This window comes from Nymphaea colorata, chromosome 8 (assembly GCF_008831285.2).
Source record: "Nymphaea colorata isolate Beijing-Zhang1983 chromosome 8, ASM883128v2, whole genome shotgun sequence".
In the NCBI taxonomy this organism is placed as follows: domain Eukaryota; kingdom Viridiplantae; phylum Streptophyta; class Magnoliopsida; order Nymphaeales; family Nymphaeaceae; genus Nymphaea; species Nymphaea colorata.
The window spans coordinates 8,807,801-8,833,255 of NC_045145.1; the positions used below are offsets into that span (position 1 = coordinate 8,807,801).

The 25,455-nt window shown below is 38.2% G+C and overlaps 1 protein-coding gene, 1 long non-coding RNA gene and 2 pseudogenes across 2 annotated transcripts; 2 read left to right on the forward strand and 2 right to left on the reverse strand.

Annotated features, from left to right (window-relative positions):
• Nucleotides 1–7,047: 7,047 nt before the first annotated feature.
• On the reverse strand, nt 7,048–8,529 carry LOC116259517 (serine/threonine-protein kinase RUNKEL-like; annotated as a pseudogene).
• A 2,933-nt stretch (nt 8,530–11,462) lies between these two features.
• LOC126410280 (uncharacterized) lies at nt 11,463–13,239 on the reverse strand. Its single transcript, XR_007574011.1, has 3 exons — nt 13,221–13,239; nt 11,609–11,676; nt 11,463–11,531 (listed from the first exon to the last, which is right to left on the reverse strand). It is a non-coding gene; the product is annotated as an uncharacterized LOC126410280 (long non-coding RNA).
• Nucleotides 13,240–16,012: 2,773 nt separating this feature from the next.
• On the forward strand, nt 16,013–20,299 carry LOC116259518 (probable WRKY transcription factor 26). The gene is given in 6 exon segments (XM_031637381.1): nt 16,013–16,058; nt 16,269–16,465; nt 17,322–17,352; nt 19,169–19,217; nt 19,681–19,797; nt 19,969–20,299. Coding segments are annotated over 6 exon segments (771 nt in total).
• A 959-nt stretch (nt 20,300–21,258) lies between these two features.
• Nucleotides 21,259–21,391, forward strand: LOC116259760 (U6 spliceosomal RNA; annotated as a pseudogene).
• Nucleotides 21,392–25,455: the final 4,064 nt, after the last annotated feature.

A 25,455-nucleotide genomic window follows, 5' to 3' on the forward strand; every position in this document is an offset into this window, starting at 1 on the left:
GTTTCAGATAAGACAAAATATTAGTTTACAAGCATTTGAAGACATCTATCTTGATTTATACTTAAACATATTCTGATGTGTATGCCTGCACAAGAGGATGTGGATATGAGAACAGAAGATGCAAAACCTTTTTTCTTACTTTTAGTAATATCTCAAATAATGTTTTTTGAATTTTGAACAAGTCATTGATCATCCTGGTTTTCAAAAAATGATGGAACTTGTGAATTCATGAACTTGTCACGTTTCATCTCCTCATATTATAGTCACAGTAACTTCAAAAATGAGAAAAATACAAAATATCACAAATCAATCCCATTTCTCTGAGAATTTTACCGACATTGGGAGCCTTCATCACATGAACACATGCAAGATCACAAATAATATAAAGAATGCCTTACTGAAAATTAATATAAACAATGCTAGAATAAAGAATGTTTCCTTCTGAAAGTCTATCAGCACCTTTTATCTTTTTGATTGTCCACAGCAGCATCTGTTACAGGAGTTGGATGTTCTGGCAGTCTAACAACTAGCCCACTAGGTGGGATCCCTGGAGGTATTTTCACTGGCCTCAGTGATGGTCTTCCAACAGATGGTACACGGGCGGTTGAACCAGGATCCACATGATTTCTAGCCAACTAAATTGGAATGTGAAATCGCTTAGTAAACTAGACATGCAAAACTGACCACATTAAACAAGAACAATCCAATCAGGAAATGATGATGTAACCAGATCAATACTAACCACAAATACCGTCACAATAGAAATGAACTACAAACTCACAACATAGTACAGAGAATTTACCTATCTAACTTTCATTTTCATTGACAAAATCCAAAAAAGAAGTCTCCAAAATTGTAAAGGATATAAATTTCAGCTGAAGTTTAAGCCATGAAAACTATAAAAATGGTTGGAACCAGAACGCCTTAACTAACTTGACTTGAAAATCTTTACCTCCATAGGCAGGGAAGGCACCAAGTAACACTAGCTGTGGTGATCTTAGAATCCAGTGTATAGCACAATCTGGATCAAATCCCAATTAATTAATAACATGATTCCTTGTATGAGATACAACATTGATCATTCTATGAGTTCCCACTACCTCCTTCTTGCCATTAACCAAAGAAGAACGGATCAAGATAGTCATACAAGGATACTCTTCCATTACTTTTAGACTTTTAGTATGACTAACCCTGCCAGCCTACCTTAGACACACAAAACATATAAAGATGCCATACATCTAGTTTTTCAGGACCACATAACAAGCAGTTGCCCATTAAGCATAACTCTGAATTAGCATTTCTTTTATCTCCTGCAAGTATGACAGACCCTGTCAGCCCCACTTTAAACACATTCTGATGCATGTATACGCACACATACAACATACAAATATGTCACATCTAGGCATTCAGGACCCCTTAATGTCCAAAACAAAACATGTAGTGCCCATGAAGCATGGCCCTGAATTGGCATTTTTCAGTCTCCTGCGCAACAGGAAAATATTGAAGAATAGTGCATCAATTTATCATTAAACATAAGCAAGACAGCAGAAGAGCTATGACAAAAACCTAGTACACGCAGCAGAGTGTTGCTTTTATGATGCTTCTAGTACAAGATTTGTTACGATGCTATGCTAACATGAGAAAGCAAGCCAGAAAAGTGTACCTAATTCCCCAAAAAGGTCATTCACAATTAAAAAAAATGCACGAGAAAATGCATTGTGAGACAATTACCTGGGGACTAGGAGACCTCCCTCCTTTTCCTGCTGAAAGGCCAATGCCGCTTGTAACAACATAGTCTAATGAAAGCACATCATCATCGTCATCTTCGTCATCTTCATCATTAGCCCGTTGATGTGCCATAACTTGTGCAAGCTTTTGAGCAGCAGTTTTTGCATCATAGTGTTGGGACCTTTTGAAGCTAACTAGGCCAGTGGTTCCAGATCGAGGGTGATGATGAACAGGTGACATCAACGGGGAACATGCACCACCGATACTAGAGATGCTCTTCTCTCTCATATACAAAGGATTCCTAGGTCTCACTCGGTCCATTTCTGTGTCTCAGATTAACTGGACAGAACAAAGAAACTCGTTCTCTTCTGCAAAACAGGCAGATCTATTAAGTTCATCATTCGGACATCAGGAAAAAATCACCATCTACAGTCTGAGAACCATAAGTTGCAAAATTCCAAAGACCAAATATCATGCAATGCAACTGCAGAAGAGTGTGCAACTAGTTAAGTTTTCTATTTTCAACAGCTGTGGCCCCTAATTAAAACCTAGAACAATGGATGGGTTTATTTGAATACATAAACAGAACTTCATGAACATTCAAATTTTGAGGGTCTAACTTCTCCAATTTCATGGATTATGAAAGATCTCCTATATTTATCTAATAGATCATTTATAATGTTTGAAATGTAGAAATTGCACCCATATGGTTAAAGTTTTGAACACAAGGCAAGTCCACACAATCTTCTACCTCAAAAAAAATAATCACTTAAAATGTAATCACAACTTTTTTTTTTTTTTTTTGGCAATTACATTTGGAAAGTCTGACATCAAAACTTATCCAAACAGCCAATTTATCCAGACTGGGGTACTAACGGGGTAAGTTATTTCTGGTCATCAATCTATCTGAAAACGTTAGATATAAGACTACTCCAAAACCATTCACACACGCTAGTTGTAACAAAATAGAATTTGACCTCCATTTCAAATCTTTAAATGCTATTCAGTTTCTTTTACTCTACGTTTGCACAAAAGTACTCTGGAACTGGTACATTTATGGTACCAATCTGGCATTTGTAGCATAAGTACATTTTATGAAACTGATCAGCATTGCTTAAAGCTCTAGCATTTGCACAAAACAGACAAACTGATTTTTTAAGCAATTCTGCATTGACTCTCTTATATTGTGCATTTGTGAGTTATTGGCTGAACCAAAGATTTTTCACTTTCTTTTTCCATTTCTTTGTAATATGCATATGCCAGTTTAAGCAGAAATTTTTGAAGCCGATTCCTAGAGATGCACCTTAGGCATCGAACTCTCAAGTCTTAACCTCCTTCAGCTTGGAAAACTTCATTCACCTGCCTACCCAAGTCGATGGAGCTCTTGATGGAACCAAGCTCATATCAGAGAACCATTATTTTTCTTTTGTGAAAAAAATAAAGGCTAGATCAGTGGGCAGAAGTAAATAGCATGAATACGATGGAGTCATGGTATATATATATATATATATATATATGTGTGTGTGTGTGTGTGTGTGTGTGTGTGTATCATTCTTAAACTACTTCCACGCGATTACATAGTCTAAGCCAACCTAGTCCCGACACCCTTTCGACATGAAATATGTTCTATGCAGATAGTCTGGCAGAAATAATCAGATTAAAAGGAAACCTCGAAATGGACTAAAATCCACCAACTAACTTCCATTGCGTCACTAGCTTCCTTCTTTTTTTTGGTATTCAATCCGTGGATGCTCATCGAAACCCACGTCATCGCAGCAAAGCATTTCACGTATAACAAATGTAGGAATCACGCTAAACTTTTGCGTTCAGATAGAGAGAGAGAGTGTATCGATTCCATATGCTGTGAAAACCGATGAACTAAGCCGATCTCGCTCAAATGTTTGATCCGCCTATCCTCTTCTGAGTCCGCCAACATCTGGACGATTGCGAAACATTCAATATGGACAAAGGGAAAAATACAATGACAGACGCTCATTTTTGTATGTATGAAGTGGAAATGCACGCACACAGAGTAAACAAGAGAGAGGAGGGGTGTACCGGATGCGCAGGTTGGCTCTGATACCGCTCGGCTTTGATCCTCCCAGTGCTCTTCCGGATCAACGCTATCGAAACGTTGAAGGAGGCATGACGATGCTAAGCTTTAGTTATATGAGACAAATATGAGAGAGAGCGAGAAGAGAGAGAGACCGACGTTTCCATGCTTAGCTGATGAACTCCGCCGATCTCGTCGCATTTTGTTCTTTCGTTCTTCTTCGATGTCAACAAGACCTGACGCAGAACTTCCACCGTGAGTGGAGGAAAAGCAGAAACAAGAACGCCAAATTTTAGCGATTATGAGATGAAAAAAGATATCAGAGAGTCAGAGAGAGGACGCTCACCAATGGCGACGCTGAGAACGAAAAGGTCTGGTGAACTCCGTCGATCTCTTTCTTTTTGTTCCTTCGTTCTTCTCCGATATCAACAAAACCTGATGCAGAACTTCCGAGGCCGAGTGGATGAAAAGTACAGACAAGAACGGCAAATTTTAGCGATTATGAGATGAAAAAAGATAAAAGAGAGTCAGAGAGAGGACGCTCACCAATGATGACGCCGAGAAAGAAAAGATCTGGTGCTCCGTCGATCTCTTTCTGATTCGGAACCTTCTATCGATCGATCGATCGAGAGAGAGAGGGGGGACGTTCACGAAATTCTGGATTCGGAGGAACCTTCTATCGATCGAGAGAGAGATGGGGGGGACGTTAACGAACTTCCACTTCCCTCCAATACGTTCTTGGTTTCCACTTAAGTCGGTGACGTTCGGTTAACAAAATTTTTCATTTTCGGACCGACTTTTCAACATAATCTCAAATGGGACATCGTGACTACAAGCTAAAAAAAAATTTATGGAGAAAAAGATAAATATACAAAGCTGTAAAACAATGACAAAGACGAAAATTTTGAAAAAAAAATTATGTTCTCACGCTTTAAATGTGCTTTGCATCGAGTTGAGTGGTGCGTTATTGATGCCTCTTCAATTAATTCATATGGGTAGTGGCATTGATGTTAAAAACTGTAGCATAAAATTATTCAATTCCAAAATAACTTTCAACTCAAAAAATAAGATAAGTATATTGATACGATTCGTTTATATATATATATATATATATATATATATATAAACGAAATGAATGACTTATGTCGTATCAAGAACATAAACCATAAATAGTTATTCTTGCAAAATTTGTGCGAATGAAATTGTTTTAAATATGTTATGATGCACACGTATATACGTTTCAAACCATGGGGTACTGTTTTATTTTGGTCAAAGAAACTCAATTTGTGAAACCCAAACTAGCTTTTCCATGCAATCATAAATGAACAAAGAAAATCAGTTTGCGTTTTGGATTTGGAGTTCCAATAGGAACCTACGCCACATATAAGCTAGAGGGTGTTTAAATGCATGGTATATAAGGTGGATTTGTTTTTTGGGTACGATGGAAGTAAAATCCCACTAACCGAACCAGATAACTACATACATATATATATATATATATATATATATATATATATATATATATATATATATATATATATGTATAAACAATCAAATACATGCAAATATATAATTTTGTTAGCATAAGTAGCTTCTCAGCATTTAGAGAAAAGTTGTGGTTTTGTCAAACTTTCTGGGTCGAGAAAGTTAATTTATTTTTGTTATGAGTTCAGTATTTCACTAACTTGAAATACTCCTACATCTCTACAACTAATCAATCACCATGATGGGATTATGTTATTTCAAGAACACTCATGTTGTTTTAAAGCAGTTGTTTGTTATGGCCTTTCCCATGCGATAATTGAAGGCCTCAGCTACCAGACAACATGCATTCATCCATGGGTGTTTAGATGACAATTCAAAACTGGGCTTTCAAAGTGTTTAGGTGTTATCAAAGCCGGATTCGAAGAAAACCCAGTTTTAACAAAACTTGGTTTTGTAAATAGAAGCAAAGAACCTAGCCTCCATTAGGTTATTTAAAAATAAGGTTATTGGATGTGTCATCCAAACAAAAGAACAAGGTGTTTGAAACTCATTAAACTTGGTTTTCATAAAACTATGTTTTGGAAAACTAGATTAGATATGGGTATCATCCAAACGCACCCTAAAATTTCAGAACCCTAAAATTTTGGAACCACAGCAGCAACTAGGCTCACTTTTCAAATGTTTCTTCTCCACTATTAAAAAGAAATCAATTAAAGATAAATTGGCTTTAAAAAGTATATATAAAGAGGTCACCTAAAGTTGAGCAAATAACAAATCACTATTTAAAATTAACAAATAGGGTAAGGGAGCCTACTTCCTGCAGTTTTGCACAGTTTCTTCCAAATTTTAGAATTGGATACATCTCATTGGTATCCAAATTTACATCCCATTGGTATTCAAAATTTTTGGGCAGAAAAATTCTTAGGAGAAACTACTAGAGCCTCCTGAGAAGCATACAAAAGAGAACATCCCCAAGACCTACAAAAGGAACTCTTATTTGGAAAGAATATTTATAACTTTACAAATAAAATACAAGTACTGCTATTGGGATATCAACCAAATATAGGATTTGATAAACAACAAGAAGACTCTATTAGAAAATTAGAACAACTCCAAATTAAAAAATTGCCATATATAAAACCATTTTTACAAGATTTCTTTTAGTATAGTTCCTTAGCATGATGTTTTTATAATAAAGATATAGGAGAAAACTTATTCCCCAAAGTACCAGATCCATTAGGTTCTGAAATTCACAAGTATAAAGAAAAGGAAGTAATACCCCAATTATATAACATTTGTATGAGGACCCAATTCATTATTGAAAAAATAGTAAAGAAGTATATTGAAATTACCATCTCAAAATAATTAAAAGGAGAGTATAGCTTTTATAAGCAAATATACACACCACAAAAGTATACTCCAATTATATAACATTAGTATGAGGACCCAATTCATTATTGAAAAATTAGTAAAGAAGTGTATTGAAATTACAATCTCAAAACAATTAAAAGGAGAGTATAGCTTTTATAAGAAAATATACACACCACAAAAGTATGATAAAGGGCATAGACATGTAAAAACATATAAGAATAAAACAAGAGACAAAAGGAAAGAAATACTAACTTCAAACATCTAATGCCAGAAAACCTTACATTGACAAACATAGACATGTTAGAAAATTTAATACTAAGAGAGATTATAAAAACAAATTAACATGCTTCACTTGTGGTAGCCCTGAAATCCCCTAAGTTAAAAAATAGGATGTGTTGTAGATTATCGCCCTAAAATCTACCCTGAAAAAATCCTCCAAGATAAGTATGAGTTTTACGTTTAGGTAAAACATCACGACCTTGCTCAACAAGTGAAATGAGGACAGGAACGAGAAGTTTGTCCTCTGAAAGAGACATGAGGTGAATACCCATATTAGAGAACATGTGGCTTCCTAGCATCGCCATGTTTAGAAGATTGATATTGATTTGCTGCTCTCGAGGATTTTCTTTAGCAAGGCCAGATGTAATATTCTTGAAGGATAACTTATCTAGAACTGACTGAATACTTGGAGGACTGAAGTGAACTAGACGTACCAGACAAGATCCAGTAGTTAATCGAATACTCTCCTACTTTCCTACTGCCTTAAAGATGTAACAGAGGTTTACTATCACTTCCTGACTAGTAAAACGGGCAGCCCAATCAGACCCTTGACTGCAAACATTTTCAATTGTTCTCAGAGCATAAAGCTGGGTGGTGTCATCTTCTCCTTTTCACAGTATAGAAGAAATTAGAGCAAAAACTAGACCAGATACCTGTATAAGGAATGGAAAAAAGAGTTACAAACAAAAAGTGAATAAATAGTCATAGACCTGAAACCATGAAAAGCATATGCATAAAATACAAAAGGAAAGAAAATGTCAATTAAAGTAATAGTTCAGCTATATAACCTGCCAACTAGGCGTAGATCAACCATCCTTTGTTGGAGAAGCAAGACCAGCACAATCCCTTGAACAATTTTCATTTTGTGTAGCAATATAGAACACCAGTTCACCTAGAGCAGCCATGGCATATCTTCTCACCTTGTCCTGTTTATCTCCAAGACTATCTGCCAGTACTTTAATGATTTCAGATGATGCCAAATCAACTTCTATTGATGTTGAGTGCCAGATCAACAAGCCGATCAATGAAAGTAAATGAACACGAAGACCATAAGCTTTTGAAAGCCTTAGCATCTTTACAAGCACTAGCATTATTGAGCTATTTGCTAAGGTGTTAGCAGCATCTGGATGTGCACTCAAAATTTCAAGATACTTAATTGTGTTCTGTTTTTCTGCATGAGAAGCACTTCCAGTTAAATAGGTTGCAATGCGAGACAGAGGTTCATCCAACTTCCCTGGAGATCATTTCAAAAGTTCAATCATAGGCATAACAATGAACGGAAGGGGAGGCATTGCTTCTTGAGCCTTTTCAGTTTTCTTGCTACGCATTATTGGCCTGACAGAAAGGTCAGAAGGATGCCACAACACTTGGGAGAGATTATTAATTGATCTCGATGAATCTGAACCTTCAGCAGCTCTTGCTTCCATTTTATGCATCTCCACAACATTTCGAGTAGCTCTCTTCTGACCTATGGCTGGTGTAGTGGTAGCAACTTCAGCAGGCAATGGGCATGACTCCTCTTCGTGGTTTTCCCCATTATCGGGTGGAAAGCCTGTCTTGTTAGGCATAACAAAGGTCTGAACTTTGTTCTCCAAAAGCCATGGCGGCCACATAGTTCAGACCACTGAATACGTTCAGCTGGATCCTTTACCAGGAGATGGTTCACTAAATTGCAAAAAGGTTTAGATGGATTATCAGGCAATGTTGGCACTGGGTCTGAGAGAATAGATTCAACCAATGCAGTAAATTCATATGCCACAAAGGGAGGTCTTCCAACGTAGCATTCATACAAAACGTAATATATATATTATATTATATATATATACGTATGTATATATATACATACAATGTTAATAGAAATATATTTTACATCCTTATATATAATACATATATATTATATGTTTTGATATGTTTACAAATATATATATATATATATATTTATATATATATATATATACAAATAATAAATATTTTTGTACATGAGTTCTTCATCTTGAAAGATTGCCACTTCTGGATAATCAACAAAGTTAATTCTCTAAAATTTTCGGCACAACTCTTCTTCCCATTTTGGACCTACAACAAAATTAAGATTCTTCAGAAGACGAAGGATCTGTGACAAAAAAAAAGGATGACAGGTGTTTTGCCTATCGTAAGAAGGGCCATTACGCTAATTAATGCCCTAGCAGAGCTCCTCGACAAATCAAAATGAAGTTTGAAGTCCCAGAAATAAAAAAAGACTGGGGTCTGATAGAAAATGAAGAAGAGTTCAAAGAGTGCCTAAAAAATAAAAATGTGTTCTATCTTGAAAGTGAAGAATAGACGATGAAACAACGCGCACCATTAGCATTGCAGAAACATCGTCGAAAGTAGCAGGGTGAATTTTCATGGTAACAAAAAAGAACGAAAAGGATGTCATGATACAAACAGAATCTGAATTAGAACCAAACGAGTCCTTGTGTATAAGCGAATTTTGTAATAATTTCGCATCAACCAGTACTTATGGTATCATTCATAGTAGCAACAGTGAAAAGAACACAAACTCGGAAGAAGCCCAATCAAGAGAATCATGTTCAGAAAATGAAAGAATTTGTTCAGAAGATGAAGTCCCGGTAGCCCCAAAACATCAAGAGAAATGGGCAGTCTCAGAGAAGGTAGCAAAGGATATACAGGAAAAATGTACAACTCCTATCAATTTTTGGAATTTTACACCTAAAGATAGCCTTAAAATTTCTGAGATTAAGCATATCAAAAAGATATCCTTATCTGATGTTTCCGTAATTATCCCAGTTCAAATAGTTGCGGATAAAAGTGGAAAATGAAAAAAAATGACAAGCCTTCATTGACACTGGTGCAAATATCAAATTTTGCAAGAAAGAGATAATTAGCAATCAGGAGAACCAGGCTCAGAAAACGAAAGAATTTATTCGGAAGATGAAGTCCCGGTAGCCCCAAAACATCAAGAGAAATGGACAGTCTCAAACAAGGCAGCAAAGGCTATACAGGAAAAAGGTACAAATCCTATCAAATTTTGAAATTTTACACCTAAAAGTAGCCTTAAAATTTCTGAGATTAAGCAGATGAAAAAGATGTCCTTTCCTAATGTTTTTGTAATTATCCCAATTCAAAAAGCAATGGATAAAAGTGGAAAATGGAAAAAAGGACAAGCCTTCGTTGACGCTGGTGCAAATATGATTTTTTGCAAGAAAGAGATAATTAGCAATTGGCTATATTATCCCGAACAAAAAAAGCTTGAAAGTTTCCTTTTGCTTGGGCAGGTAGTAAGAACAAAACGAAGGCATATCATTGCATGACAAGATACTTTTAAAACGTTTTTAGGCACAATAAAAAAATTTCTCTTTCAAAAAAGTACTTGACATCAAATGGTATAACATGGAAGTAGGAACTCTCTTCTACCAAGAGGAGTTTTTATGAAACCAGGCTGATTTGTTGGGTAGAAGAAGAACTCCATATGCTTTGCTATAGAAGTAGAGAAGATCAAACTATCCAATTCAAAAATCGAACTATCGAATTCGAAAATCAAATACAAATCACCTATTCTACTCTATCCCCACCTATCTAATCACTCATCCTTGCACCTTATGCTAAATAAATCAAGAATTCAAGCAAAAAAGATAAAACAGTTTATAAGAACATAAACACGTCCTAAAAATGAAGAAGTGAACCTATATTTACTAAGTTGAACCCTTACCAACTATAAGATATAAAATTTCACTGAAAAAAAAAAATGAAAACAGCAAAGCAAACCTTTCCACCAATGTCGTGTGAGTTTAATGACTAAAGATCCAAAATTCTAAAAAAAATGAAGACTACTAAATAATGTTTCAAATCCAACCTAATTGGTCCAACTGAAAACTGGTGGCCATTTTACATATGCCAAAGAAGTTTTAGATACAAAAAAAATTTTGAAGGTCATTTTTATATTTAAAAACGATTTCTAATTTGGGGAAAATTCTACCAGAAACACAGGACAACAGCTACAATTCCTAGTCTACTTCAAAAACGATCCTACAAATAAAAGTTCAATGTTCTCCAGTAAAAACAAATGATGTTAGCACGTCAAAAAACAGTAATAAACACTCAATGGAACAATCACACCCATACCGGGTACTCCTATCCATACCAATGTAACATAAGTATCCATGCAACATGGTATATACTACTCATTCCATTCATATGAATAACCGTACTTCTGATGAACATAGATGTGCATCTTTTTGACAGCACTCCTGAAGACCTGCAGCAAAAGAAATGCAGACATAAAACCGATAGCTTATTTTATGAGGCACAATTGGCTGATATGGCCTACATGCAGCTCAACTAAAGTTAAAAAAAAGCTGTGAAATGGATCAATTTTCCTTCCTACATACTTGCAATGACCTACCAACTTTGATTTTCAAGGAACATGTTTTTTTTTTTTTTTTTTTTTTAAATAACTGCACAAAGTGCAAGCAACATACTTGCAAAGTGCAACGTCCAGAGAGCAGCTTGTATGTGTAACTCCATGGGTTTTAGCAAAGTGGAAAGCATATTCTCCAAATGTCAGACTAGCTTGTCTGGTAATGATTTTGAGACTGTCAACAACTCCTCTAACAACCTGATTACAGAGGAAAAAACTAACTAAAAAGCTTGAAAAAGAGGGCAAGAGAAAAACAAGAGATTAGCATTGCTCACTGATGCTCCAGACTCTCCTTCCATGTTCTCATGAATTGCCTCATTATCGGGTTTTGTAAGCAGTAAACCTGAATTAGATGGATAGCATGAATCAAGGATTTCAGTTAGGGGATGTTTGATGGCCTAGAAATATGGAATTGGAAATATATTTCCTGGAAAAAAGGAATGGGAAAAATATTTCCGATTCTCATTTTGATGTGTGTGTGATGACTCTGTGTTTGATGATAAGGAAATATATTTCCACATTTTCAGAAAATTAATACTTAGTTTGATAATAAGGAAACATTTTTCCACATTTTCTAGAAGAGGAAGATTGATATAGCACATAAACAACAATAACAAGGAAAAGCGTAGACACATGTGGTAAAATTCAAACTTAAAATGTGGTAAAATTTTAAAACACAATATGATAAGTTTTACTTGCAGCCACGTTTTCTTAATAAGAGTATACTTTTCATTATGCCAAAAAGCAATGGAAGAAGTGTCAGTGCCATCTCCTTTCCTAGGCACTGTAAATTTTAGTCACGTGCACCCTTCATCCACTACAAATAGTGGTCTTATATCTAATTCAAGAAAACTTGATTAATTAAACCAATTATCGTCCAATCAGGAGGTCAAATGATTAGAGGTGATCTTTGGACAACCTCAGAATGTTGGCTCTTACAAAGGACTAACCCTTGAGACCAAATTTACAGCTGATAAGCCCCACATTTGAGAAAACAACATAAAACATACATCATTCAACAAAGTAACCCAACCATAGAAGGTAACAAGATATTCAGTAAAATACACCAACAGCAGTCGGTAAACTATACCAACAATAGGAACAGCACAAAGAGAAGAAGGCTGCCTTGTGCAACAGAAGATAAAGAAACAAAGGGAGCACTATGAGAAAGCAGGCAGGCAGGAGGAAGTAAACCAGTTTACCTGAGCTTTTTGCGATGGAGTAACACGGCAACAAACAGCAGTTCTTGATAAAACAACCAATTCAGCAAACGATGCGCGTCTATGCTTGTGTAATCTCCAGAGCCCAACCATTAATAACAAAAGCAACATCCTGGATGCAGAAAACACCAACGCTAACTCTTTTAGAGAACTCAAAGCATCCACCTTAACTGGACAAAATTCTACCATTTTCTACTGTGCGCCTAGTGAGAATACATTAGGAGCAAAAGGATACTTCAAAGTATTCAGATATCTATGAGTTACAGATAAGGTAGTGATACCCTGGGAGGGAGAAAAAAAAACTTGGTGAATTTGACAACATGAAAACAGATTTCTTGAAATGGCTCCTCACAATCATAAAATTTTGTATTATACAATTTATGCAATTACTTGAGGTATAAAATGACAAAGTTTGCACCTTAGGCTTGGAGGTGCTTATTCTTATTGTTAGCAACACCGTTTCCAAGCTCCTTGCGACTTCATCTTCTGTCCTCCCATTTATTAACAGAAGCTGTCCTTTTGGCCCTGCATGATCTAACTGACATAAGTTCTACTACCATTTGATAGCTTATGCATGACTAAGTAGTTTGTAATAGAAAGCGCAAGAAATAAGCAGGATCAGGTACAATAGAAACAACATCAACAAGTTTATCAAAAGGAACCATACTATTAGATCTGGATGCTAGCAGCCTTCTTATTAGCTTTCTCACGTATGCCTACACCATCTGTGCATGCCTGAGTCTCCACCAACAGCAGCACAAAACAAGATCAAGGGCGTCTTCCCTTCATCCACATACTGAAGATCTTGCATGAAGGAAGAAAAGAGAACTAAGACCACATTCTGATCACATCCACATACAACTTGCACAGAGAAGAAAGTTTATATTTTCTTTACGAAAGTTGTCAAATGCCAAAAAGAGAAAACATTTCAGCTCGCTCTTTCTGACAATCTGCGTTGATGAGACAAAGTGACCTGGGCTCGTGAGAAAAGAAGAATGAAGCATGACTAACCAAGAGACATTAGGTTGCAAGAGAGCACTATCTGAATGGCTGGATTTTGTTTATCACCAGTAAGCATCCAAAAGTTGATTCCAGCCTTCCGAAGGATGTTGATTGTTTCAGGAACACCTTCCTGCAATGGCATCCAAAAGAAAATGAAGACAATCTACTTAAGTCAAACCAGAAGGAAGGCTCTTGCATGAAACAATACTGCCCAGAGAAGGAAAAAGAGAAACACCCGCAGACGGTCTTCTATTGCAGCAACTCCAAGAACCTCAAGAATGTGTTCCAAACCTATCAAGAATATATATAGTTAATAAATAATATAGCACAACTGAAACATAAATGCAACAGCACATGCCAACTAGAAAGAATGCATGCATAATACTTTAGGGAGACCAAAAGCATGGCCAATAGACAAGCCATTGCTAAGTAGCCACATGTTGGTCCATTCATTGGAACGTTCAAGCTTGACAACAACCTCATCTACAGAGCTCTAATTTGGCCCCCAGTGCCTACAAAGAGCTGGATGAACTTCACGTACATCCAAATTGCCAATGAATTATGATTAGGTAAAACAAGACATTTGAAAATCATAACCTACAACAAAAACTTTATTTTGAAGTACAAGATCAAACTCTCGTACAACATGAATCGACTTTTCCAAAACCACTGTACATCCACAAGAACTCTGATGAGTTGGGCTTTAAACTTCGACATCAGCTGCATGAATCAGAAGAAAAAAAAATCTAATGATAGAAAAGTTAATAGCTAACGACTAGCGGTTTGGAAATAAAAAGAACAACATTTTTCAAAAACAGAGAGGGGCTGGGAGTTTCTCATATGCCCATGAAGTTAGGAAACATTACAAAAGAGATGTCAAGTGTTTACTTTTAAATAGTTTATAAATCATCAATTTAAAACATAAGCAGAAAGTGCTCGTGTTGTGCAAATGATATGCCTTTCATTTACCCTCAATACCGTACAAGCATCGGGATTCATTTCGCATCAAGGTTGTTGAATCTCTAGAAGGGATGCCTTTAAATTTAAAAAAAAAATGAACATAAAGTAATCATCCTCAACGTCGTAGGAAATAAAAATAAAAAATAAAGAGCAGATATTGATCCAAAGATCGCACGTCCATGAAAGATTGTCGCATTTCAATTCCTTCGAGTTCAGCCTTCATGCCATTTATCTCTTGACAGGTACCTTTTTTGTTTTTCTTGGTTTTGCTTCTTTTTCTTCCTTTTTTTTCTGCATTTGATTTTTTGCCTCTTCATTTTTTCTTGCTTTTGATTTTCTTTTTCAGGCCGACCTTCACCTTTGAGGGAATACCTCACCACCCCAAAGGCTACTACGAAGCTCCACCGCTTTGGTGGTCAGGTGTAGTTTTGTCACATATCAACCCGTTTCACCTTGCGGGTTTTCAACATGCCAAAAGTTCGTAAGTCATTATCTTCGCGTCATAGACATAAATCACCTATATGCCTACTCTTGACTTTCTCAGCTTCATAGGATTTTGCCAGATTTCCTCTTTTAATAATTGACAACAAAAAAAACTTGAAAGTTTCTTTTTGTTTGGGCAAGTAGTAAGAACAAAACGAAGGCATATCATTGCATGACAAGACACTTTTAAAATGTTTTTAGGCACAATAAAAAATTTTCTCTTTCAAAAAAGTATTTGACATCAAATGGCATATCACCTGGAAGTAGGAACTCTCTTCTACCAAAAGAGGAGTTTTTATGAAACCAAACTGATTTGTTGGGTAGAAGAAGAACTCCATATGCTCTCCTATAGACGTAGGGAAGATCAAACTATCCAATTCAAAAATCAAATATAAATCACCTATTCTACTCTAGCCCCACCTATCTAATCACTCCTTCCTTGCACCTTATGCTAAATAAATCAAGAATTCAAGCAAAAAAGATAAAACAGTTTATAAGAACATAAACACATCATAAAAACGTAGAAGTGAACCTATATTTACTAAGTTGAGCGCTTACCAACTATAAGATATAAAATTTCACTAAAAAAAAATGAAAATAGCAAAGCAAACCTTTCCACCAATGTCGTGTGAGTTTAATGACTAAAGATCCAAAATTCTAAAAAAAATGAAGACTACTAAATAATGTTGCAAATCCAACCTAATTGGTCCAACTAAAAACTGGTGGCCATTTTACATATGCCAAAGAAGTTTTAGATACAAAAAAAAAAATTGAAGGTCTTTTTTATATTTAAAAACGATTTTTAATTTGATGAAAATTATACCAGAAACATAGGCCAATAGCTACAATTCCTAGTCTACTTAAAAAACGATCCTACAAATAAAAGTTCAATGTCCTTCAATAAAAACAAATGATATTAGCACGTCAAAAAACAGTAATAAACACTCAATGGAACAATCACACCCATACCGGGTACTCGTATCCATACCAATGTAACATAAGTATCCATGCAACATGGTAGATACTACTCATTCCATTCATACGAATAACCGTACTTCTGATGAACATAGATGTGCATCTTTTTGAAAGCACTCCTCAAAACCTGCAGCAAAAGAAATGTAGACATAAAACTGATAGCTTATTTTATGAGGCACAAGTGGCTGATATGGCCTACATGCAGCTCAACTAAAGTTAAAAAAAAAAAGCTATGAAATTGATCAAATTTCCTTCCTACATACTTGCAATGACCTACCAACTTTGATTTAACCTAATGATGGTTATAATTGGTGAAAGTATGGTGAAAAGCTAGTTAAGGGAAGTAAGTTTCCACGGAGTTATTACAAATGTACTCATCCCAACTACCAAGTGAAGAAGAAGTTGGAGCGCTCTCATAATGGGTTGGTTACTGCGATGATATATGAAGGTGTCCATGGTCATCCAAAGCCCCAGCCAAGCCATCGACAGTCAGTTGGTGCTTCAAGTATTGCACAAGAAGGAAATGATAAAGCGAAAGTCTTGCCAGCATTAACTGGTAAATAGATAGTCTAGCAGATAAGTGTCTCACTTTTAATCTGAAGTATGATCTTTATAGTTATATGACCTGATTATACATTGCCAATGGATGCTCTAGGAAGGGCATTTAATCAGTTAGAAGCGGATGGAACTCCTAGACCATCTTCTCTGTCAACAAGTGATGATGAAGGTGGTGATGGGACTTCTGCTTACGGAGACAAATTGGAAGATGAGGGCGATGAAGGTGACCCAGAATCAAAGCGCAAGTGTCACACCCCGACCTTTTGACACTCAAACATTTTTTCCTAAACATCAAACATCGAGGTGCGACTACACAACAGCTCAAAAGAGATGAACCAAACAATTCAAAACAATGGAGCGAACTTTCATTTATATAACAACTTTGTTTCATACAAAATCACATTTATGTGTATGACAAAAATGCCTCAAACTGTATGATTGATGTCTAACAAAAACAAGACATCAATACAAATAAACCAAGACGCACCCGGCACTACATAAGGAAACAAAACCCAAAACCTCCCTAGTAGGACGTGAGTGAAGTCATCCGATCAACCTGCAACCCCGGGCTTGCCAAAACCTGAAAAAATAAAACAACTGAAGGCTTAGCCTTCGCAGTATGGCAACAAGCTAGGAAAATACCAAACCCTTAGCATTCATATGATTCACATGCACCTCAATCACATACATTCAATCATATACATTACATTTTCATTAACTTTAGTAAATTAACAGTTCCTGTGGGTACAACACAGGCACGTGCACACCATGGGCGGCCTACAGCTGAGAGACAACCCCCGTGGTGGCCCATAACAGTATGGATCCATTTCATCTGCTGCAGCGGTAGAGCACTCATCAATTGATGTGTGAATTCCAATGAGAGATACTCAACCTTCCCTAGGACACCCAGGTTGGGAAGGCGGGAGCCCAACACTCCAAGCACAACACACAACAGTACCCTGGGGCCTTGCACCGCCTGCGCTCCGAACAGGCGAGACCAGTGGCAAAAACGAGACGTCTCCCAACACATAGCCACATCCCACTGGCCTCTCATCTCTTAATCATTCATTATTATCATTAGATTAACACATTTACAAACTGACTGGCTAGCTCATGAGGTTGGTACACTTCACGAGTGCACCCACACCTCCAATTGCCTCCACACGAGGTCTGCACATAACACTAGCAGTCATAGCTAGCTGTCATACAATATAGGTACAACTACCCTCCAATTCAATCATTTGCATCATTGCCCGCAGCAATGTGTATGCAACATAACAAAACATTCACATCATTCATCATATCAATCACATCTTCAAAGACTTAAGCAAACCACAGAGAGTAGTCTCGATTTGTGATTGGCTCGTAGTTGTCCTATGCAGTTATCATTCTAGGATGTTTTCTAATGCACAATTAGGGTCGAGGAGACACTCGACTCGATACCCCACCTCATCTGTCCTAAACAGTTATCAATTCTAGCATGCACATGCAAATGCCTAACATTTTCAAAACAATTACTATAAGTCTTTCAAAATAATTCATATCATATATCAATTCATGTACATGCATACACACATTCATATATTTGCCCAGGCAGGGATTTGCTTGGAATGTCGCCATACCTGTGGCGCGCTCACAAACTCTTCAAAATGCCTCGAGCTTCAAATCTGACAGCTCAAGGTCAACGGGACGTGCTCGGTGTACCTACAAACATAAACAAAAGATCATATTTCTACTAGTTAGCTACGCAATCCAAACAAATACAAAACAGAATCATTGAGGCACATGTCATTGCCTCAAGAGGGTGTCGACGGGTAGTGTCGACCTACAAGCCCTCCAATAGGCCACTGCACAACTTCTTACCACTGCCACCCAACGTCAAAACCCAATGCTTCGAGCAATCCATCCTTAACACATTTCTCATTAACTTTCCTTTAGTTGAGGCGTCTTCCCAACATGCACACCCCCTTCCTACCAAAAAATACCACCCACATCGGCCAAGGTACTCCAAGCGTTCCCAAAGACGGTCCTACGCTTCTCCACAACATCACTAACTCTACCATGCTTCCCTATTGCATCGAAAATCAACCTATTATGCTTAAAATATCAATAAATACATGAATCATCGCTTCTCCATCATAATCTTACACTTACCCCCAAAAAGCAAAATCGCTAACATGCCTCCCAAATCCTCAGTTCTAAATTCTATCATGCTTAAACGATAATTATACATGCTCCAAAGGAAAATACACAATAAAATCGGTTCAATTACGCCTTGCTCACCCTAAATCAAGAGTCTAGGCTGCTGCAATCCTTCTGGCAGCCACCTCACAAGTCCAAATGGCCCCCAAGCAGCTAAAATCCTTCAATGCCGCCACACCAAGGCCTTCTAATCACTGTTATATGGGGAAGAACACGTCCCCATACTGGAATCCAATCAAACAGTGATAAAATCTGTAAAGAAGAGTGCTCGGTTGGGGAAAATGGAAAAACAAATAGAAAATGGGGAGAAGAGCTCAAGTAGGGAACGTGAGGGTAGGGGAAAGGCGCTGACAAAAGAGACAGACAGAAGAGAGAGTGAGGGAAGGAGGGTTCGGACAGAAAGGGGAAAGACGGCAAAGGGGAGAAAAATCGAACGGGGCAAAGGGAGAGATGGTGAAGAGGAGACAGACGGGACGAGGAGGGAGCTCTAGCAGAGAGGGGGAGGGAGAAATCATGCGACAGGGGGTGCTGACGAAGGAGGGAGAGGCTGCGTGGGAGGGAGGAGAAGAAGCAGACAGAGAGGGCGAGAGAGGAAGCTTACCCATGCTGCCGCCGTCGCCACCGCCGCCGCCGCCGGTCCAGCCACCGCCACCACAACACTGACCGCCACTTCTTCTTCTCTGCGCTGGCACGGGAGACCACCAGGACAACGACGAAGGAGAATAGGGAAAGGCGAGGGAGAAGGGCCCTCGTGTCGGGCTTCTTTCCACAAGTGGAGCTTGGGTCTGGATCTAGACCCGATCCGACCCGACCTGAAAATTAAAACGAGCGTCACAGGTCTCTATATGATATATCAGGGTTTTAGAGTTTTTTATCCGATTAAACTATCTAAGTTTATTTGCAAGCAGGATAATGGGATCTTCTCCTCTGGATGGAATAACTATCAGTACAACTAGCGATCCACGAGTTGTAGTGCAGACAATGAGCGAAGTTGATATCCTTGATGATGGGTATAGGTGGCGGAAGTATGGACAAAAAGTAGTGAAAGGGAATCCAAATCCAAGGTTTGTCTTAATTTTCTTGGTATCTATCTAGTTTACCTGGGAAAACTTTTAGCAAAAAGAATATTTGTTGGAACCTTTGATTACCAATGTATTATGTTGTTTTGATACTCTTGTACAAAAACATCGAGGCCTAATTCTTACAGTTAATTGTCACTGTGCTTGAATGTGCAGGAGCTACTACAAATGCACCAATGCTGGATGCCCAGTTAGGAAGCATGTGGAGAGGGCATACCATGATCCCAAGTCAGTTATTACTACTTACGAGGGAAAACATAATCATGATGTACCCACTGCAAGTGCGACCAGGCATGAAATTTCCATGCATATGGCAGTGCAGAGTGTCAGTAGTCTCAATGGTGGTAGCCCAGTGGTCCTGAGCCTTGTGATGCTAAAGCCACCAAATCACATTGAAAATGGGAGGGCTCCGTTATTTCCTACTGCATGTAATGTAGTTAGTCTAGATTTAGGTGTTGGCATTGGCCAGCTTCCTGAAACTAGTTAAATTAAGGGGCAGAATCTAACCGAAACAGAAGACATAGCCGAAAATATCCATGGTGCTAACTTGACCAATTCAGGTCTTGAAAGTCCGATTCAATCTGCTGGGACACTGCCCTTCTATGGAAATTGAACCACGGAACAAACGAGCATATCGTTACAGTTACAGAACAGGGACACATGCTCAGCTTTGACCTGATCTCACAGTCGAGCCATTCAGTTAGTGGGTTTCGTCAAGGTGCTGTAGATAAGTGTTGAACCAGAAATAGACACAAGTCGTGTCCAATCATTTGAGCAGGGACCAACAATTCGGTTGTGATCATCTAGTACACGGGCTGTTTTGAACGCAGTGATAAATTTTCTTCTCCTTTCAGGAAAATGAGGGCCAAAGCTTCATCCCATGTCCATGATATAGCTTCCTTTAAAGGCTGCCATTTTCTATATGTTGATTTAACAGCAGGAGGCTCCAAGTATCTTCGTGTACTTGTTTGCCTGTGGTTGGGGATTAAATTTTTTACTTGTTGCTCGCATCCTAATAGCAATTCATGTTGCTCGTGGGGTTAGATGTGTTATCACGTACCATGGAGATAATGAAGACAGTGCAGAAAGCATGACCAAATTTCGGGATTGAATGCTGCTGTTGGAGGTGTAAAAGTCTGATAGTGAAAGTGCTCTATATAGAAGGGCTATATGAATGTCTGAGGCAACATTTTTTCATGTCCTTGGTTTATATTTTATTGGATGTAATGATGCGGAAAGTACTGAAGGAAGCCTTTGCATTTCGGTATTTCCATCCAATTCGCAAACGTACTCCCTTCATGAGTCCAACTGGATTGTTCATGGTATTTGGGCCACTAATTGAAATTATGAGGAAACTCTGCCCAGGATAGGGGAGATCTGCATCAATTCCTGACAATTTCATCAGCCTAGTTGTATATTCCAGCTAACTTTCTTACCCTCTCCATCATTCTCTTCGGGAACATCCGATAAAATTGGAACAATACAGAGAAGATTGGCAATATTGGAACGATACAGAGAAGATTGGCATGACCCCTGCGCAATGATGACATGCACAAATCAAGAAATGGTTCTTACCCTCTACCTTTGCCTTTCCTCTTTACAATTTTTTTCCCCTTTCATTATTGTATACTTGCATTTCCACTCAGATACTGTTGACTGTTGAAACACCAACTTAATGGACATCGTGAGTTTGGCACACATGCTTATTGGTAAGCCAAGTGGACCTGACTTTTTAGACTAATGAGATCGCAATAGAGATGCTTTCCCCTCACAAAGAAAATTGCAGTCTTGATTGCTTTATCACTTCCATGTCAAATGCAGCTGCAATGATGGACAGTAAGCATATTCTCAAGAAGTTTTATAAAAATGCGATGTTTTGTTGCATTGACCCTCAAAACGTTGTGGAAATTTCAGAAAGTAGTTGCCATTTTGGCAACAAATTTTATCCAAGAATAGCTCGTTTCACCTACCTAGCTAGGATGTCCACTTGAGACATTCAAGTTGAAAGAGGTGACGAGCACTTCAATGCTTGAATGTTCATGTCATGGCATTATGTGATATGATTCTATCACTCCAAGCTGGGCACAAAGAGGTTCTTCATTGTAGTTAAATTTTTATTGTGAGCACATATATTGAAGAAATATGGTTTGCAAACCTGGTTATATGCATGCACTCAGAGAGCGCATCAACAAACAAATCTACTTATTTTAGCTGATGTGTCTCAAATACATAGCTGATACAATCTTGGGAGTTCACTTGTATCTGTGCTTTTCCCTCTTTATTTTCCCCATTCGTTGCAATCACTTTGCTGATCAGTACACAAGAAAAACTCGTACAATGAAAGACTACGGTCAATTCCTTCCATGGGTGAGATGCCATTGTCTCTTTGTGATGCAGGCTGCCTGCCATGTCCCCGCATCGGTCCTTGGCGTCTCTCAGAAAATGACATATATATATATATAATATATATATTATCTTGTTTTTGTATCTATAATAGTATCTTTTATTTCTTCCTGTAACTTTATTTTGCTAGTTTTTGTTCTGCTGATTTTTCAGCAGCTCTAGAACCAGCTGTTGGCTAGCTTCAACAGCTAGAATTCTAGCCAATGAAGGTAGCTCAAACTGGTAGTTCTTCGTTCTTATTTCTTTGTCTAAAAATTGAGGGCAGGGTAACATATGAAGCAAGGATTGAGTGCCAGATTGTAGAAGTTTTTCTTCACTAGTATATTCAATTTTTCAAAGGTTGTGAGGCTTTAATGCTCTTTCTCTTAAGGCAGTTTGCATGTGTATTTTATTTTTTAAGGAGTGTGGTGATTGAGGTTTTTGAGCCCTGATTTACTTGGTACCGTTGGGGTTTAGCCCGATTTCTGAGATTGAGCCGGAGATTGTAGGGGGAAAGATCTTCATTCATCCATCAATTACAAAACTAAGGTAAAGTACTGTAAAACATGTGGGTCTAGCTCACTTTGATGGTTCCTGCATTGTGACAAAGGCATCCATGGAAGGGGAGAAGGTCGCCCTCAATTCTTGGCAATTGGTTAAAACCCCCCAAAGACAAACATAATACAATAAGGAGAAAGAGGACTATCGGTTGAAACAAAACAAATTTGAAGTCCTTAGGTTTTTTGTCAAAGATTGAGGCGGACATGGACCACTCTTCCAAACGTGCTGGTGAGAGGTTTTTGGGCTGCATAGAAGGAAAGGGGCATAAGCCAAGTAAGTTGGTTGACAAAGTGGAGCAGAGGCTGAAGTGATTCCAAATGCTCAAACCATACAACAAGGAAGAAAAAAGCTTCAGGTCTCGCAAGAAACCTTGGTGTCTCCAGGGCCTAATTCAAAAACTTAAAGGCATTGCAACTGTCCTAAAAATTGTTCCAAACGCTTCGTCAGTGGCCAACATTAGCCAGATGGTAGAGAAGGCTAAGAAATGAACTCTTAACCACATGACAATGAATGGTATTAAAAGCGACTTAGCCCACCAAAAGTGAGCGATACACTTGGGGAGGCAGGTGTGAGTATACAACAACCCCAATATCTCACCATGGTGGGGGTTACATCCGGTCCGGAGGATAGGCTATCAATAGACGAGATGGATGTTGGCACCGTTGAGGTAAAGGCATTTCCAGAGGCTATGGATGATGACAAGGACATTGAATTCTCCAAAGACCTGACAGTCAGCCGAGAAGGGAGGGGGCACGGCCAGCCTAACTTATGAATATCCTTGCTTGGAATGTCCACAGGCTGGCGACTCCTCCAGTTCAACATGAGTTCCTGGGAACTCTAAGGAAAATGAATACAACCATTGCTTTTGCAATTGATTCCAAGCTCAATATGGAACAACTTTAGAAGTTCCAACTAAAGATCTCAGAAATATGCTTGATCTCTAACATCCATATAGCGGGACCATGGGTGCACATTATCGCATTATGGGATCAGCATGAAGTAACTCTCCAAAACAGGTATGCACATCCTCACTAGGTTGTTTTACTTTTCTCTATAGTCTCGTCTGGCCTGTGTTTTGTGGCTATAGGAGTTTATATGCATACTGATTATAAAATAAAAAAGGACTCATTTTTGAGCTTATGTTGTGTATTGAACCATTGTAGTGTGCCTGTGATTTGTATGGATGATTTCAATGCTGTTCTAAACAACAGTGAAAAAACTGGTAGGGCACCGGTTCTTTAAGCTTATATTGCACTTTCCAATTTTGTTGCCCAATCAGCCTTATATGAAATATCCTGCCCTAAGATGAAATTCACATGGACTAACAATCGTGTGGGTCATGAGAATGTCATGTCAAAGATTGACAGGTGCTACATCTCCAAAGAATGGGTGGATGACCCAGAATTGATTCTACACTTGGAAGTGCAACCAAGGACTATGTCAAACCACAACTCAATCTTGCTCTGCATCTCCAAGCATTGGTTCAGCACTTGGGGTCATACCCCATTTAAACACTTTCAGTATTGATAGGAGATGGTAGGGTATAGTGATCAAATTCTTTCAGCTTGGGCGGAGGATACCAGGGGCTGCGCCATGATCAAGCTCACACAAAAATTGGAGGCAACTATGGACAAGCTGAAGGTTTGGTGCAAAGGAGGAGCAAGTGATCTCCCCCACCAAATTATGGAGGCTAAGAACAAAATCAAACTTCTTCAAGCCCAAAGCAAAAGTGGCATGCTAGAGACAATAGACGAAGAATGCATGCTCAAAAGCAAATTATCCAGGCTCTTGTCATTAGAAGAATGACTATGGCGTCAAAAATCAAGAATCAAACGGATCAAGGATGGAGACATAAACACAAATTTTTTTCACGGGATTGCTAATGGGAGAAGGCGCCGAAATAAGATTGAGGCTCTCTCACAAGGGGTGGCTTACGACGGATACTCCTGATATATTTACAACTTGTATTGACTTTTTCGCCGACATGCTAGGGACCAGCCATGGCTTAGGATGCCTACCCCAAACCATCACACCGGGTCCTACTATGTTGCATGAGTAGAATGATGAGTTGTTGAAACCAGTTACTGAAGCAGAAATCAAGTGAGTGGTCATGGATGCAGAAAGGGACTCATTGCCCAGAACAGAATGGGTTTGGAAATAGCTTCTTCCAAAACAACTAGAGTGTCATGTAGGAGGCAACAGCAGGGGCTATTCGTGGGCTTTTTGACACCTGCAGATGAGTACCGCCCCATCTCCCTTTGTTCTAGCATGCTGAAATTTATGACAAGGATTATGATAAAGTGAATGCGGCCTATTCCAAATAGGATTATCTCAAAAAATCAAAGTGCTTTCCTTCTCGGGAGGTGCATTCAGGATGACTTTCTACTCAATCAAGAAATTGTCCACATCTTTGAAAGCAGCTTGTGTGAAAATTGGTTTAAGTAAGGCCTATGTTAGAGTGAATTGGGAGTTCTTGAAGACTACCTGTGCCACTTAGGATTCCATGATTTGTGGGAGAAGATACTTATGACAATCATCACCACGGTTAAATATGTGATACTTAGGAAGGAATGTGGTTTGAGAATAAGAGATGGCTTAGGCAGGGGGATCCGCTCTACCCCTACTTTTTTATTACAATTATGGAAATGCTTACTCACACTATACAAGCTCAAGTAAATAACAAACAAATCAAGATCCCCT